The sequence below is a fragment of the Hyperolius riggenbachi genome, chromosome 3, assembly GCF_040937935.1.
Source record: "Hyperolius riggenbachi isolate aHypRig1 chromosome 3, aHypRig1.pri, whole genome shotgun sequence".
NCBI classification, from domain to species: domain Eukaryota; kingdom Metazoa; phylum Chordata; class Amphibia; order Anura; family Hyperoliidae; genus Hyperolius; species Hyperolius riggenbachi.
The window spans coordinates 513153434-513171284 of NC_090648.1; the positions used below are offsets into that span (position 1 = coordinate 513153434).

At 47.0% G+C, this 17851-nt stretch overlaps 2 protein-coding genes across 2 annotated transcripts in view; one reads left to right on the forward strand and one right to left on the reverse strand.

Annotated features, from left to right (window-relative positions):
* ATOX1 (antioxidant 1 copper chaperone) overlaps positions 1-9431 on the reverse strand; it is a 56634-nt gene extending 47203 nt beyond the window's left edge. The window contains exon 1 of the mRNA XM_068278398.1: positions 9087-9431. Within this exon, the coding sequence (XP_068134499.1) occupies positions 9087-9092 (6 nt within the window). The 5' untranslated portion in view covers positions 9093-9431. The remainder of the gene's footprint in view (positions 1-9086) is intronic.
* Positions 9245-17851, forward strand: part of G3BP1 (G3BP stress granule assembly factor 1) — a 46773-nt gene continuing 38166 nt past the window's right edge. Inside the window, exon 1 of the mRNA XM_068278396.1 lies at positions 9245-9364. Within this exon, the coding sequence (XP_068134497.1) occupies positions 9291-9364 (74 nt within the window). The 5' untranslated portion in view covers positions 9245-9290. The remainder of the gene's footprint in view (positions 9365-17851) is intronic.

A 17851-nucleotide genomic window follows, 5' to 3' on the forward strand; every position in this document is an offset into this window, starting at 1 on the left:
GCTGCAGCTCTGGCCTAACACTGCTACTGCCTATGGAGCGCCCCCTAGTGGCTGCAGCTCTGGCCTAACACTGCTACTGCCTATGGAGCGCCCCCTAGTGGCTGCAGCTCTGGCCTAACACTGCTACTGCCTATAGAGCGCCCCTAGTGGCTGCAGCTCTGGCCTAACACTGCTACTGCCTATAGAGCGCCCCCTAGTGGCTGCAGCTCTGGTCTAACACTGCTACTGCCTATAGAGCGCCCCCTAGTGGCTGCAGCTCTGCCCTAACACTGCTACTGCCTATAGAGCGCCCCCTAGTGGCTGCAGCTCTGGCCTAACACTGCTACTGCCTATAGAGCGCCCCCTAGTGGCTGCAGCTCTGGCCTAACACTGCTACTGCCTATAGAGTGCCCCCTAGTGGCTGCAGCTCTGGTCTAACACTGCTACTGCCTATAGAGCGCTCCCTAGTGGCTGCAGCTCTGGCGTCTTGAGTCCACTAGGAGAAAAGAGATAAAAATGTTCTTTGTCTTGTCTGTGTGTCTTGTTTACTGTGGTGATCAGAAACGGTTGATTGTTTGCCGGATTGTAGAGCAAGTTACAGAAACCTGTCACTAGGTTAGGAGATCATGTGACAGAGAACACGCCCACTGCAATCACAGCATGGAATGAAAAGCTAACTGGCTGCTCAGTTTTATGCCTGTTAGCTCAGCGCAACACCCTCCATCAACTTCAAAGGAAAGTTTGCACTAAGGATGCCTACACATATCCAATTTTGATTGGCCATTTTTACCACCTTTTCATGATTTTGAGGACGCTTAAAATTTGCTATCAAAAACCCTACTCCAAAAAGAATTCCTAGTTTCAGTTCATACAAAATGACTTTTTTTTTCTTAGGTTGCTGTCACTGGGCAGTGACATTTGATTTGACAGGTCTTTAACTAGTCCAACTCCTCAAGGGATTTTTTCAGGAATTCCTTTAATTTCAAAAGCAGCCCCTGGACTGCACAGTCCAGTTACTGGGGATAGGGGGCTGTGAGTAGGTAGGTTAGCCGCCATCTTTGCATAGGTTCTTTCCAGAGAATGCTTTTGAAAAGAACGAAGGGCACAAAATCTCGATGATAGACTAGTCTAAAGGCGGCCGTACACAGGCGAGTATGGCCAGCAGATAGACCCTTCTCTGTTCATTAGCTGATCAGATAGGAATCTATCTGCTCAACTGATTTCAGCACAAAATCTTTTAAAAATCTGTGCGCGGCCGGATTCTCTGCAATTCAGCGTGGTAATTCCGCCATTAGGCGCAGGAGCAGTCCGCCCGTTTGCGTTCTGCGCCTGTTCAGTAATACTGCACAAGTGCAGAACGCTACTGGCGATGGGAGCGCGATACGGGCGCACAGCCAAGCCACGTATGCACAGTTTCCCCCGACTGGACAGATTTGCGGAGAATCCAGGAGGCAGAGGAGGACGGCGAGGGGCCGATGAGCTGGAACAGGGCTGGAGGAAGCCCCAGGTATGAATATTTATTGTATTTACTTTACATCTCAGGAACACTTCATGCAAGTGGTGTTCAGCAAATAAGAAAGCTTTGCTAAGAAAAACAGGTTATTCCTAATCCCTGGCTGCCCTTTTCTCTATAAACACTTCCTGATATTTCTCTATAAACACTTCCTGATAGTCCCTCATACATGAGCTGTTTGGGCTTGTTTTCAGGTTTTCTTAAGCGCCAGCGATTTTTAAAGGATACCCGAGGTGACATGTGACATGATGAGATGGACACGTGTATGTACAGTGCCTAGCACACAAATAACTGGGCTGTGTTCCTTTTTTTTCCTTTCTCTGCCTGAAAGAGTTAAATATCAGGTATGTAAATGGCTGACTCAGTCCTGACTCAGACAGGAAGTGACTACAGTGTGACCCTCACTGATAAGAAATTCCAACTATAAAACACTTTCCTAGCAGAAAATGGCCTCTGAGAGCAAGAAAGAGGTAGAAAGAAGAATTTCTTATCAGTGAGGGTCACGCTGTAGTCACTTCCTGTGTGAGTCAGGACTGAGTCAGCCACTTACATACCTGACATTTAACTCTTTCAGGCAGAGAAAGAAAAAAAGGAACACAGCCTAGTTATTTGTGTGCTAGGCACTGTACATACACATGTCTATCTCATCATGTCACATATCACATCGGGTATCTTTTAAAATCACTCTAAAAGCGCTTGTGCTTTTATGAGAGTGTTCAGATATGAGTGGTTCGATTCTGATCCTTTCACCAAAGCGCTGCCTGTACCATTTTCGGGGCGATTTGTCTTAATGGAGGGTATAGGGAAATCGCAAAGCACTTGAAAAATCGCTTTGTATAGCGAATTCCTGAGCGCTTTTAGGAATAGATACATTGTATTTATTATTTTCTGGGTCAAAGAGTTCACTTCCTCACTTGCGTCAGGAAGTGAAAAAAACAAAAAAAACAAATCGCTCTGCAAAAGCGCTTAGGGCCCTTTCACACCAGAGGGATTTTTCGGCGTTTTAACGCCACGGACGAAGTTGGCGTTTTGCTAGGTAAAAGAAAGTCCATAGACTTTCATTTTACCTTTCACATCTAACTCAGCGTTTTGGAGCGTTGCGTTTCAATGCTCCCAGGAGCTTTTTCAGGGCTGTTTACAGCCGAAGTTGGCTGTTGGCGTTTCAATGCTAGTCAATGGAAAACGCCAACTTCAGCCTTTTCAAAGCCTTTTCAAAGCGTTTTACAGCTATCTTGTTCACTTATTTTTATAGAAGAAAAAAAAAAGGACGTTTTCATATGAGCTGTAAAACTCTTTCAAAACGCTTTGAAAACGCTATGTATTGGCGTTAAGCAAAAGGCTGACTTTCAGCCTTTTCTACCGCAGCCTCTAGTGTGAAAGAGCCCTTAGAAAAGTGCTGTACAAAAAAAAAGCTAACGCGCAGGTAAGCGCCGGGAGGTGCTTAAAAAAATTGCGCACAAAATCACAAAACGCTGGCGTCATCGATTATGATTTATGATGTAAACCAGGCCTTAGTGTCTGCGGCACTTGCAGAAGTGAAACAAGTCAGCTTCCTCCCAATTACTAGGGCAGATAATACAGAGTCCAGGGCCCACTTTCTCCCATTGTCTGCTTCCTGTTCACTGACCCACATTCTAGTCTGCCAGAAGGGAAGGCTGAGCTCCAGTCCAGCGAGACGCTTACAAGGGTTACGGGCCCAGCGCTCCTGTCAGAAATCTCACCTGCTGTTTATGGCCATTTATCTTACTTCTTCATAAAGCAATAAACATGAATTTTTTATGAGAAATGGAAGCTTTTGTTTATTTTGAGGAACGCGCGCTGCGCAAAGCTGAACAGACCAGTGAGATTGAGATGGCACACTGCCGTAACAATTGCAGAAAATACCATTGGGCGATAGTCTAGTTGAGGGGTCCATCTGCCTCTTCCTGCTTATGTGGCAATTTGTAAGAAATAGGGGACCCAACAGGCAGGAATCACTATCCAGGCCACCAAGCAAATAGGTTTGGCAAAGTGGCCTGACAGGAGGCAGCAGGTGAGGCAAGTGCTGTGCCTGAAGCTCAGAGCCCAAAGGGTCCTGATGTGCAACTTAAGCATTAATGTTTCCTGCTGTATCCCCTATTTCTTTCTCAAATTAGTGGGCATGACCAAACTGAGCAGAAAGTGGCTGTTGGTCTATAACAGGGGTAGGGAACCTATGGCTCGGGAGCAAATTGTGACTCTTCTGAAGGCTACATCTGGCTCACAGACAAATCAGTAGGGGTTAATTCACTAAGCTACACTGCTCAAGCAGCGCAGCTTAGTGTGGCAGCGCAAGTAACATTTTCAAAGTAGGCACCCTACTGTTGTAGCATGCGCCACTAACTTACTCGCGCTACTCCAAAACGAACGGCTGCTACAATTGTCCCACTCTGCACCCTGTCAGGTGACTTTTTTTAAGACAAGATCCCCACACTCTGATTGACCCAACAGGCTGCCTGTCAATTGACAAGCAGCCTATTGGGCCAAAGTGCGGTGATCTCGTCCTACAGAGTAAAGCAACCCCCAAGTCAGCGCTGCGTAATATGTTGGCGCTTTATTATAAATACAATAAATAATAAGAATAATAATAATTGTACAAGCTGTTAGTCGATATTTCTCCTGTCTGGCTCTCGGGGAAATTGCTGATGTTGCTGAAACCCAAGAGAAGTTGAAGACGTGTCTGACACGTCCTCTGCTGCGCATGCGCACTGTCCCAGTTTGAATCATATTGTATGGCTCTCACAGAATGACATTTTAATATATGTGGCGTTTATGGCTCTCTCAGCCAATAAGGTTCCTGACCCCTGGTCTATAAGGTTTCCCTCAACTAAACTAGCCCCTAACATTTTACCAACGTGAGCTATAGTAAATCTGACAATACAAGGATGAAGACTATTTCAGAAGGCTCCAGGGTGGACCATAGAGATGGTTGATGTCCTCTAAAGCCTTAAGTACAATAGGTACAAGGACTGTCGCCCAGAGGACAGTTCAGGGCCAAGTGTACAGTCACATCGCTAGCCTCTAGGTTAGTGATGCATTCTGTTGCTATGAAGCTGGGTGGAGGGGTGACAGAGAGGAACAGAGCAGAAGGACGATGCAATTGGCCAGGGCTCAGGCAGGCTGATCGCTGTCCAAGGCACCGAGGAAAGTTGGTGGCCACTGTACACATGCTAGATTATCGTCAGACTGTTTTCCTCGGCTTTGAACCGTTCAGTGAGTGTACAAGGCTTCTTCAAACCTATTCTTGATTAATCCAGGCCAAAAGGATCTGTAGTATACAGCCGCACAGGCCATTATAGTCAATGACCGGATCAGGATCCCCCAAGTAGTTTACATTATTCCTGCAATTTCAATTTGGACAGCTTTCCGTTTTTTTTTTTTTTACAAATACAATGAAATCCGCCACATCCGAAAAATCGCAGACAAACCTGGGAAACCACATGCTGGAAAACGCAAACGTAGAACAGAACACAGTTGAATTGCGTGGAGAAACCAGGTGTATTCCTTGCCTGAGGAACTGGCGGAGCTGGAGAGAGACCAGCCAAGTCCAGATAATATACTGTAGGTGGCAAGGAAAAATCCGCTCAATGGTCTCTATTCTCAATGAGTTACATTAGATAGTGATAAACACCGACCAAAATATCTCCATTTTCAAAGTCACAATTTTTTTTTCTCCCTAAATTACCTCATGCGGTAAAAGTGAGGTAATTACCTCAAAATGTATCTCCAATATGAGATTCTCAATTGAAAAGTTGGTGTTAATTAAGGATTTTTTTATCACCTACAAATGGTAGGTGATAATTATCACTTCTCTGCTTTTGGCCTTCAGGATGGAGCCTTGAGCTTTCTTTGCTCGAGTTTATGTCAATTTTACATAGAAGGCAGAAAAGACGAGTGTGTCTAATCTCAGGGTGTCCTTTCACACCTCGTACAGTCTTTTAGATGATGTTATAGATGCTGAGGAGGAAATTCCTCTGCTCTAAAAGATAAGCAACAGCATAATTACCTTTAAAGAAAAACATTTTTTGTTACAGCTGATACAAATCTAACAAAAAATCTCCAGCGTGTGTACTTCCTGCTTTCATGGAAGCAGACATAGGGTTAACATTCTGTGTTTACACATTAGCTGCTCTGCTGAGGCAGCCAGCTGGCACAGCTGAGAGCTAAAATTACAGTTGTGATTATTCACAGATGAGGGGGAATTAGACAGGCTAAATTATATACATACAGAGTGCATTTATATATGTTTTCCTTCTGTCCTGTGCAAGAGTTGAGGTCCCACTGTAAATGTGACAGGCTTTCCTGGGCCGTCTCTGTGTAATGGGCGGCAAGCATATGGGCTGCCCTACAGTGCTCAAAAAAGCTTTTTTTCCGTACATATTACTGACTGTTTTACCACCTGTTTTACTGCACTTTTATCAAACATTTATCACACTTGGTACATTTTTAGTGAATACTCACTATTTTCACTATTTTTAGTGAATTATCACTGGAGGTAATTTTTCACCCAAAAAAAAGAGTTACCACACATGGTTTTGTGAATAGAGCCCAATGTCTCTAATCCAAAATCACCGACTATTTCAGAAAGAAGCAAAACCCAAAAAAAAAAGATAATCACATTTCATCCATGCAATACTGCAAACGCCTCGGGAACGACGCACAAATACAGCGTAGAAAAGGCATTCGCCAACCCCAAACAGCTACCTGCCCCGGGTTCTGGGTAAACCTTATGGGGCCCATACATGGTACAATCTTTTCGATTAGATAATTTCATTTGATTATTCTGTTAGATCGAATATAAAGATTTTTCCAACATGTCTGACTGGATTTTTTATAAAAAAATGGGATAATCGTTCATTTTTCTTGATCAAATTTTTTTTTTTTTTTCAAACGACTTTCATTTGATTTGATCGTTTTGGTTGAATAAATGGGAAATCAAGCGTTTTCATTGTGACGTGTACATTTATGCTGAACTGACTTTTTCTAATGTACCTCAAATAAACAACGCTAGACTACTTAAGGAGACCCAGCAGAAATCTGACCTGCGCCTCCATGCTCTGATTGTAAAAATCAATTCAGTGTTGAATGGACTGAATGATATGTAAACAGTAGCCGATTCCTGTGCGATCAACTGATATTGAGATTAACTGTGCGATTAACTGAGATTTCCATCCTGCTTGATCGCCTAAACGTGGCCATACATACAGCAATTTGGCTGAAAGATTGACCATTCAATTCAATCAATTTATTGAATCAAGTGTTTTCAGTCTGCTCAATCGATGAAAAGTGGGCAATATGATGTTGAACTGACCAGCTTAGTCGATGGAGCAGGATGGAAGATATCAATCGATTGCACAGGACTGTTCACATGTCCTATGATCCACTAGTCGATCGACTTTTGATCAGCCGCACTTAAGTTGATTGCCCAATAAAGTCGATCGCTTTTTCAATGGAATCAGAATCGGTAGCTGTATGGCTACCTTAAAATGTACCTGAGATGGGAAAAAAAAATCCGTCCTCCTCCACCGCTTGGATTGCCCCCGAAAATACTTCAGTCAGGGCAAGTTGGCGCAGTCCAGCCACACGCTTCGCCGCCGCGCCGGAGAACGGAGCACTTTCCAGGGAGAATTGAGAAGGGTCCAGGTGGCCAGGGAGGACGGCAGGGAGAGTGATCAGCCTGGAGGAAGCCACAGGCATGTATTATTTTTTTTAAATCTCCCCCTCTCCCCCAGGTTTACTTTAAAGGGAACCTTCACTGAGAAGGATATGGATGTTTCCTTTTAAACAATACCAGTTGCCTGGCAGTCCTGCTGATCTCTTAGCTGCAGTAATGGCTGAATCACACACCTGAAACAAGCATGCAGCTAATCCAGTCTGACTCCAGTCAGAGAACCTGATCTGCTGCATGCTTGTTCTGGGGTTGCGGCTAAAAGTATTAGAGACACAGGATCAGCAGGCGATTCAGGCAACTGGTATTATTTTAGAAGGAGAAATCCACATCCTTCTCAGTTTAGGTTCCCTTTAAGTTCATCAATTGAACTTGATTATTAGCCACTTTTCATCAATTAGGCATTCTGGAACACCCTCCATTCACTCTCGATTTGATAAAATGATTGAATTGAGTGGTTGAACGTACAGCCAAATTGCTAGGTGCATGGCCAGGCTAACATCTCAGTCTGAAGTTACTGTAACAGTGACAGCTGGGAGGATCTGCAATGTTTCTGCAATCAGGAGATTTTTAGTAAATGTACCCCTAGCAGTCACATGGGGGGCAGCTCTTTAGTGATGTACCCCTAGCAGTCACATGGGGGGCAGCTCTTTAGTGATATACCCCTAGCAGTCACATGGGGCAGATCTTCAGTAATATACCCCTAGCAGTCACATGTGGGGCAGATCTTCAGTAATATACCCCTAGCAGTCACATGTGGGGCAGATCTTTAGTGATATACCCCTAGCAGTCACATGGGGGGCAGATCTTTAGTGATATACCCCTAGCAGTCACATGGGGGGCAGATCTTTAGTGATGTACCCCTAGCAGTCACATGGGGGGGGGGGGGCAGCTCTTTAGTGATATACCCCTAGCAGTCACATGGGGGGCAGATCTTTAGTGATGTACCCCTAGCAGTCACATGGGGGGCAGCTCTTTAGTGATATACCCCTAGCAGTCACATGGGGCAGATCTTCAGTAATATACCCCTAGCAGTCACATGTGGGGCAGATCTTCAGTAATATACCCCTAGCAGTCACATGTGGGGCAGATCTTTAGTGATATACCCCTAGCAGTCACATGGGGGGCAGATCTTTAGTGATATACCCCTAGCAGTCACATGGGGGGCAGATCTTTAGTGATGTACCCCTAGCAGTCACATGGGGGGGGGGGGGGGCAGCTCTTTAGTGATATACCCCTAGCAGTGATATTGGTGGAACAGAACTTTAGTGAGGTACCCCTAGCAGTCACATGGGGGCAGATCTTTAGTAATATACCCCTAGCAGTGATATGGGGGGCAGATCTTTAGTGACGTACCCCTAGCAGTCACATGGGGGGCAGCTCATACTAGATGTACCCCTAGCAGTCACATGGGGGGTAGCTCTTAGTAGATGTACCCCTAGCAGTCACATGGGGGGCAGATCTTTAGTGATGTACCCCTAGCAGTCACATGGGGGGCAGATCTTTAGTGATGTACCCCTAGCAGTCACATGGGGGGGCAGATCTTTAGTAATGTACCTCAAGCAGTCACATGGGGGGCAGATCTTTAGTGATGTACCCCTAGCAGTAACATGGGGGGTAGCTCTTAGTAGATGTACCCCTAGCAGTGATATGGGAGGCAGCTCTTTAGTGATGTACCCCTAGGAGTCACATGGGGGGCAGCTCTTTAGTGATGTACCCCTAGCAGTCACATGGGGGGCAGCTCTTAGTAGATGTACCCCTAGCAGTCACATGGGAGGCAGCTCTTTAGTGATGTACCCCTAGCAGTCACATGGGGGGCAGCTCTTAGTAGATGCACCTCTAGTAGTGATATGGGGGTCTCATGCTTAGGCACAAGCCCCCCTCTGCCTGGCTGGGAGCCCCACTTACCTGCATGATGATGATGCGTAGTAGTAATAGTAGCAGCAGCAGTGATCCCAGCAGCAGGAGGAGGCAGTGTGATATGACAGCTCAGCGCTGGAGGCTGGAAGGGAAGCAGCCCAGCAGCAGTAGAGCCAGCCCTGCTTCTTCCTGTCTTCCTGCAGAGGAGGAGCTGCCTGGGAGGACTAGAGGAACAGTGAATAGAGCAGGAAGATGCTGCCATCTTCTGGCGTGCAGGCTGAAGCGGAGGAAACCACAGTGATCATCATGGGAGACCCCGACACACAGTATGTAGCCGCTGCCCTGACTCTGGGGGAGCCCAGCCTGATGACAGGGGGGGGACTCTGGTGACCGGGGGAAGCTCTGCTGGCTGCTCTGCTGCGCTGCCCTGCCTGTTGGAGGACTTGTTGGGACTTGTTGTGACAGTTGCTGAGCTCATGGAACTTTCACAGGCACTTTAGAATGCGGTGACGTTGTGATTGTGGAAGGGCAGGGTGTTGATCTGCCAGTGTAGGGGTGCTGGGGTCAGCAGGGGGGGCTGCAGGCTGCCACCCACTGTCACTTTCCTGGGGACACCCTCTGAGGACAGCCACCCACTTACTAACACACTTTCCTTCTCACTCTTTCTGGCTTGTTTCACACTGGGGTGTTGCTCTGCACAACAGGGTTGCAACACGGGAAAAGTCGCATTGTGCATTTCGCGTGCGATGCGTACGATTTATATAAAGTATGCTTCACTGCAACCGTAAACGTATCCGCCGTCCTGTAACACACAATGCGGTGTATGTACGAAACTGTGTAGGGATCTTTTCCGCTAGAAAGCGCAATCGTAAACGCAATCGCATAACCTGCAATTTACACTCGTTGCGTTTGCGCCGTGAGGCCGTTGGTAGGGTAGCGCAAGCACATGAAGAAACGCGCAAGCCGGCGATTGCGGTCCGGGGACAAAGTAATTGCGCTAATAGGAAATCGACAAGACAGCAGTCATCGGCTTTTTCAAGCGGATCGCAGCCTAGTGGAAATGGGCCCCAAAGCAGAATGACAACAATAACATTTGCAAATCGCTTTTCTCCCGTAGGACTCAAAGCATATTAGCATGGCTGCACATGTATAGTGTGTTAGGCGCTAGTCTAGTTTAGGGGACCCAGAAGGAAACCTCATAGGGAAATTCCGCTAAAGTGATTGGGTGGGCAGGACCTTCTCGCACTGCTCAGTTTCAGATAGGTTATAGTAAACTCCGCCCACACTATTCCACCAATCACAAGGCTTTGCACTGTAGAGGGTTCTGTGATCGGAGAATTGTTCCCTATGGGCTTATTCACACTAAGGGCATTTTTTTTAAGCGCTGGCGATTTTCTAAATCGCCCTGAAAGAACTTGTGCAATGATTCCTTATGAGAGAGCTCACATCTGAGCGGTTCGTTTCCGATCCGCCCACCAAAGCGCTGCATGGACCATTTTGTGAGTGTTTTTGCTAAATGGAAGGTATAGGGAAATGGCAAAGAGCTTTGTATAGCGATTTCCCGAGCGCTTCCATGGATACATTGTATTTATTCTTTTCCGGGTGAAAGAGGTCACTTCCTGACTGAGGTTAGGAAGTGAAAAAACGAATCGATCTGCAAAAGCGCTTAGAAAAGCGGTTTTGTAAGCGTAAAACGCAGGGAAAGGTGGGAAAATGAAAACCTCTTAAAGAGACTCTGAAGCGAGAATAAATCTCGCTTCAGAGCTCATAGTTAGCAGGGGCATGTGTGCCCCTGCTAAACCGCCGCATACATGCCGCTAAACGGGGGTCCCTTCACCCCCAAACCCCCCACTGCGACACTTGGTCGCAGACTTGGTCGCTCCTGGAGGCGGGGCTAACGGCTGCAGCCCTGCCTCCAGTCGCGTCTATCAGCCGCGCATCGCCGCCTCTCCCAGTGAAGGAAGACTGAGAGGGGCGGGGGAGAGGCGGAGATATGTGCTGACAGACGCGCGTGGGGCAGGGCTGCGGCGGTTAGCCCTGCCCCAACCAGGAAGCGCTCCCCCGCTGCACAGAGGGGATTTGGGGGATCAGGGACCCTCGTTAAGCCGCGGGATAGCGGCGTTTTAGCAGGGGCACACATGCCCCTGCTATCTAGGAGGTCTGAAGCGAGATTTATTCTCACTTCAGACTCTCTTTAATAAATCGCTCAGTGCTTGTGATATCGCCGGTGATTTATGATGTGAACAGGCCTATGAGGTTTCCCCCTGGCACCAAGTCTTAGCCCCCGTTCAGACTATGTGCGTTCCTAGCCGTTCTTACAGAACGCATATGGGTAGACTTTGCGCATAGAAACGGCTATTAATGTTTTCTAACGTTTCTCTCTGCGTTTCCCATAATTCTTTTCTGTTTCCCGTGTCACGTGTGTGTGTGCAAAACGCAATAGAAAACACATTTGAACGCAAGAAAAACGCATAAAAATGCATGTGTTTTTCAAGTTGCGTTTCTTTGAATTTCGATGCGTTCTGTAAATGCTGACAGTATGAACAAGGCCTTAGGCAGGAGTCGAGCATAATACATTATTATTGACAAGCGGCTCCTGCTTACCGCACGTGCAGGATAATGAGAGGAGCGGCCCTGCTAGGATTGTCGACGATGCCTTATCACCAATCTTACGGGGGGCTGTGTTCAGCGAGGGGGAGGGGGGGTATAGGGTGCATCTGAGCACAGAGGGAAAACTCAATAGGATCCTGAACCTTCTCACTCTTCAGGCTGGTTTCACACTGCATATTAGCGTTGTGGCGCACCCGCCGCAAAAACAGGCCTGCGGGGAATATCCTATTAGTACACGGTATTCCCTGTCTGGCATTCAGCCATGCAGTAAGTGATGCGCCCTTGTGGTCACTTCCTGCTTCAAGTATGCGGAACTGCGCGGAAGCGTATTGTATAAATACATTTCCGTGCATGCGCGCCTCAACGCCAACTTAAGTGGATCCGAGATGAACTTTTACTCATTGAATAATTGTCTTCCTTTCATATAGTTTATAGGGCATTCCTCAAGCCAAATACTTTTTTGTTTTATTACTCTAATTCCCTATAAACTAAACAAGCCACGCCCACAGGTTTTCAGAGAGCCAAGGCATTTTCAGACTGTAGCAAGGGCTCATGGGAGCTAAGTCTGGGAGGTATAACTAGCCAGAGATTTCAGAGGCAGAGGAGAGGAGGGGGGATTAGGTTTTTTTGCTCAAGATGCAGATAAGCCGGCCTCTGTGTAAAGCTGGTCATACACGGAGTTTATTGCCCTTATCAATCGAGCCGCTGATGGTTTGATTGATAATATCCGACAGGTCTGATGACCTGCCGGATAGATCCCCGCCGGCGAACAATAGTGGGGAATCGAGCGGCTGATAAGGAGTGCTGGCGGGAATCGATCCGGCGGCTAATTGGCTGCCGGATTGACCCGTGTATGCCCAGCATAATGTTTACAAACAACATGGCTGCTGTCATTGTATCACAGGAAGAAATAATCATATTCTATTGAAGCTGTTTGCAGCTAGATTTGCTGGGTAAACTATCTAAACTTTAGACAAGAAATATAGACAAGTTACTTGTTATAGTTAGTTTTTCATTTCGGATCCACTTTAAAGAAGCCTGCGTCGCCATAGACTAACGACTTCCGGGCCGATGCAGATTGCCGCAGCCGCGGTGCTGTAGTGTAGTTCTGAATAAACATAAAAAGGAAAGTACCCAATATTAACAGCACCAAACCACTCCAAAAATGAGTTCAAAAGATCATACAAAAGCTTTATTGGTAAACAGTAAACAAAATTAAAACAATGTTAAAAAGTCACCAAAGGTGATAACAGCGGTGTTAATGATAATTCATAAATTAATTCAATAATACATCTATCGCAATGCCTCCCAAAAACCTCAATAAATACCATAAAAATAGCAGCCTTAGGCCCAGTGCACACCAAAACCTCTAGCAGATCCTCAATATGCTAGCGGTTTTGGGAGCTGATTTCAGAGGGATTCTAGGCATGATTAGAGACATTCTCTAAATATGCCTACCGGTTTTTGGAGCGTTTTTGTGTAGCAGATTTCATATATCGTTACAGTAAAGCTGTTACTGAACTCCTTCTGTAACAAAAATGCCTGACAAACCGCTCTGAAGTAGCGTTTTTCAGAGCGGTTTGCGTTTTTCCTATACTTAACATTGAGGACGAAACGCTTCTGAAAACCGCAAACGTGCAGCAGGAGGTGCGTTTTGCGGCTTGTCAAAAACCTCAAACCGCCGGTGTGCACCATCCCATTGCAATACATTAGACAAGCGTTTTCACAGGCGGATGCGGCTGGCGGATCGCTCCAAAAACCGCTCGGTGTGCACTGGGCCTTAGTGACAGAAATAGGGTAAGCCAAAAAGGAGCACAAATAATGAACCCTATATTAGTTCATCAACAATGCATAACCATAAAGATTACTGCCATAATAAATGTGCCTAAAGAATATATAAATAGTGACAAATTGCCAAAAGAGAGACAAAAAAAAGGGGGGGTTCGCCTTTATTGCATCGCGCAGGCACTACGGCAAAAGGCGGTGTACACTGTGCCTCCTCCCTCTGCCATGCAGGTCTGGAGCCTTGATTCCTTCCCGCTGTCACTTTGTGTACATTCCTCTGGTGCTTAACTTTCTTCTATGAGTGCTTTTTGATACCCCATTTATTCAACTGAGACCCCCTTTTTTTGTCTCTCTTTTGGCAATTTGTTACTATTTATTTATATATTCTTTAGGCACATTTATTATTGCAGTAATCTTTATGGTTATGCATTGTTGATGAATTAATATAGGGTTCATTATATGTGCTTCTTTTAGCTTACCCTATTTCTGTCACTAAAGGCTCATACACACATCAGACCATAGTCTTTGGAAAATGAAAGATCACAGACCAATCTTACCCCCTTCCATGTAGTATGAGAGCCACACCTACACAGTCTATTCTATGGAGCTGCACTCCCCATCAGACAGAAATCTTACCCCCTTCCATGTAGTATGAGAGCCACACCTACACAGTCTATTCTATGGAGCTGCACTCCCCATCAGACAGAAATCTTGCCACCCTCCATGTAGTATGAGAGCCATACCTACACAGTCTATTCTATGGAGCTGCACTCCCCATCAGACAGAAATCTTACCCCCTTCCATGTACTATGAGAGTCATACCTACACAGTCTATTCTATGGAGCTGCACTCCCCATCAGACAGAGATCTTACCCCCTTCCATGTAGTATGAGAGCCACACCTACACAGTCTATTCTATGGAGCTGCACTCCCCATCAGACAGAAATCTTACCCCCTTCCATGTAGTATGAGAGCCACACCTACACAGTCTATTCTATGGAGCTGCACTCCCCATCAGACAGAAATCTTACCCCCTTCCATGGAGTATGAGAGCCATACCTACACAGTCTATTCTATGGAGCTGCACTCCCCATCAGACAGAAATCTTACCCCCTTCCATGTAGTATGAGAGCCACACCTACACAGTCTATTCTATGGAGCTGCACTCCCCATCAGACAGAAATCTTACCCCCTTCCATGTAGTATGAGAGCCACACCTACACAGTCTATTCTATGGAGCTGCACTCCCCATCAGACAGAAATCTTACCCCCTTCCATGTAGTATGAGAGCCACACCTACACAGTCTATTCTATGGAGCTGCACTCCCCATCAGACAGAAATCTTACCACCCTCCATGTAGTATGAGAGCCATACCTACACAGTCTATTCTATGGAGCTGCACTCCCCATCAGACAGAAATCTTACCCCCTCCCATGTAGTATGAGAGCCACACCTACACAGTCTATTCTATGGAGCTGAACTCCCCATCAGACAGAAATCTTACCCCCTTCCATGTAGTATGAGAGCCACACCTACACAGTCTATTTTATGGAGCTGAACTCACCATCAGACAGAAATCTTACCCCCTTCCATGTAGTATGAGAGCCATACTCTACACAGTCTATTCTATGGAGCTGAACTCCCCATCAGACAGAAATCTTACCCCCTTCCATGTAGTATGAGAGCCACACCTACACAGTATATTCTATTGAGCTGAACTCCCCATCAGACAGAAATCTTTGCAAGATGCTGCACACACAGATGCTGTACACATGCAACAGATCAGTATCTGCAAAACATCTGTTCCTGCAAAAGATCCGTTCCTGCAAAATGCAATGATAGTCTATGAGATCTGCAGATCCTCATACACACCTTGTTTAACTGACATTCATCTGCAGATCAGACAATCATCTGCATATCTGAAAATCCATCCTGGTGGATCTGATCTGCAGATGAATGCCTGTTAAACAAGCTGTGTATGAGATCTGCAGATCTCATAGACTATATATGCGTTTTGCAGGAATGGATCTTTTGCAGGAACAGATCTTTTGCAGATACTGATCTTTTGAATGTGTACAGCATCTGTGTGTACAGCATCTTGCAAAGATTTTATCTGATGGGGAGTTCAGCTCCATAGAATAGACTGTGTAGGTGTGGCTCTCATACTACATGGAAGTGGGGAAGGTTTCTGTCTGATGGGGAGTGCAGCTCCATAGAATAGGCTGTGTAGAGTATGGCTCTCATACTACATGGAAGGGGGTAAGATTTCTGTCTGATGGGGAGATCAGCTCCATAGAATAGACTGTGTAGAGTTTGGCTCTCATACTACATGGAAGGGCAGGGCCGGCCCGCCCATGAGGCGGGGTGAAACTTTTGCCTCAGGCGGCACTTCTGGAGGGGCGGCACCCGCCCGTCTGTGTGTGTGGGGGGCCGCCCGAGCTGGAGGGGATAGCGGGCAGGAAGGGGGTATTGGGCCTAGCGGCGGGGAGGGGGGTCGGACCCCCCCCTCCCTCGCCTGGGTCCCCCGTCCTCCGCTCCCCTCCAGCTTTAAAAGTGAGGTCGCTGGCTGCAGCTATATTGTAAGAGGCAACGGGCGGGGATCACTCACCTCTCTCTCGGTCCAGCGTGCGCTCCACTGACGTCACTTCCTGCTACGCCGCAGGAAGTGACGTCAGTGGAGCGCAGGCTCGGGCTGGAACGAGGAAGAGGTGAGTGATCCCCGCCCGTTGCCTCTTACAATATAGCTGCAGCCAGCGACCTCACTTTTAAAGCTGGAGGGGAGCGGAGGACGGGGGACCCAGGCGAGGGAGGGGGGGGTCCGACCCCCCTCCCCGCCGCTAGGCCCAGTACCCCCTTCCTGCCCGCTATCCCCTCCAGCTCGGGCGGCCCCCCACACACACACGGCTTGGGGGGGGGGGGGGGGAGGGGCGGCGATTTTTTTGAAATTTGCCTCAGGCGGCAAAAAGTCTAGGGCCGGGCCTGTGGAAGGGGGTAAGATTTCTATCTGATGGGGAGTGCAGCTCCATAGAATAGACTGTGTAGGTGTGGCTCTCATACTACATGGAAGGGGGTAAGATTTCTGTCTGATGGGGAGCTCAGCTCCATAGAATAGACTGTGTAGGTGTGGCTCTCATACTACATGGAAGGGGGTAAGATTTCTGTCTGATGGGGAGCTCAGCTCCATAGAATAGACTGTGTAGGTGTGGCTCTCATACTACATGGAAGGGGGTAAGATTTCTGTCTGATGGGGAGTGCAGCTCCATAGAATAGACTGTGTAGGTGTGGCTCTCATACTACATGGAAGGGGGTAAGATTTCTGTCTGATGGGGAGCTCAGCTCCATAGAATAGACTGTGTAGGTGTGGCTCTCATACTACATGGAAGGGGGTAAGATTTCTGTCTGATGGGGAGCGCAGCTCCATAGAATAGACTATGTAGGTGTGGCTCTCATACTACATGGAAGGGGGTAAGATTTCTGTCTGATGGGGAGTTCAGCTCCATAGAATAGACTGTGTAGGTGTGGCTCTCATACTACATGGAAGGGGGTAAGATTTCTGTCTGATGGGGAGTTCAGCTCCATAGAATAGACTGTGTAGGTGTGGCTCTCATACTACATGGAAGGGGGTAAGATTTCTGTCTGATGGGGAGTGCAGCTCCATAGAATAGGCTGTGTAGGTATGGCTCTCATACTACATGGAAGGGGGTAAGATTTCTGTCTGATGGGGAGTGCAGCTCCATAGAATAGACTGTGTAGGTGTGTCTCTCATACTACATGGAAGGGGGTAAGATTTCTGTCTGATGGGGAGTGCAGCTCCATAGAATAGACTGTGTAGAGTATGGCTCTCATACTACATGGAAGGGGGTAAGATCTCTGTCTGATGGGGAGTGCAGCTCCATAGAATAGACTGTGTAGGTGTGGCTCTCATACTACATGGAAGGGGGTAGGATTTCTGTCTGATGGGGAGTGCAGCTCCATAGAATAGACTGTGTAAATATGGCTCTCATACTACATGGAAGGGGGTAAGATTTCTGTCTGATGGGGAGTGCAGCTCCATAGAATAGACTGTGTAGGTGTGGCTCTCATACTACATGGAAGGGGGTAGGATTTCTGTCTGATGGGGAGTGCAGCTCCATAGAATAGACTGTGTAGTTATGGCTCTCATACTACATGGAAGGGGGTAAGATTTCTGTCTGATGGGGAGTGCAGCTCCATAGAATAGACTGTGTAGGTATGGCTCTCATGCTACATGGAGGGTGGTAAGATCTCTGTCTGATGGGGAGTTCAGCTCCATAGAATAGACTGTGTAGGTGTGGCTCTCATACTACATGGAAGAGGGTAAGATTTCTGTCTGATGGGGAGTTCAGCTCCATAGAATAGACTGTGTAGGTGTGGCTCTCATACTACATGGAAGGGGGTA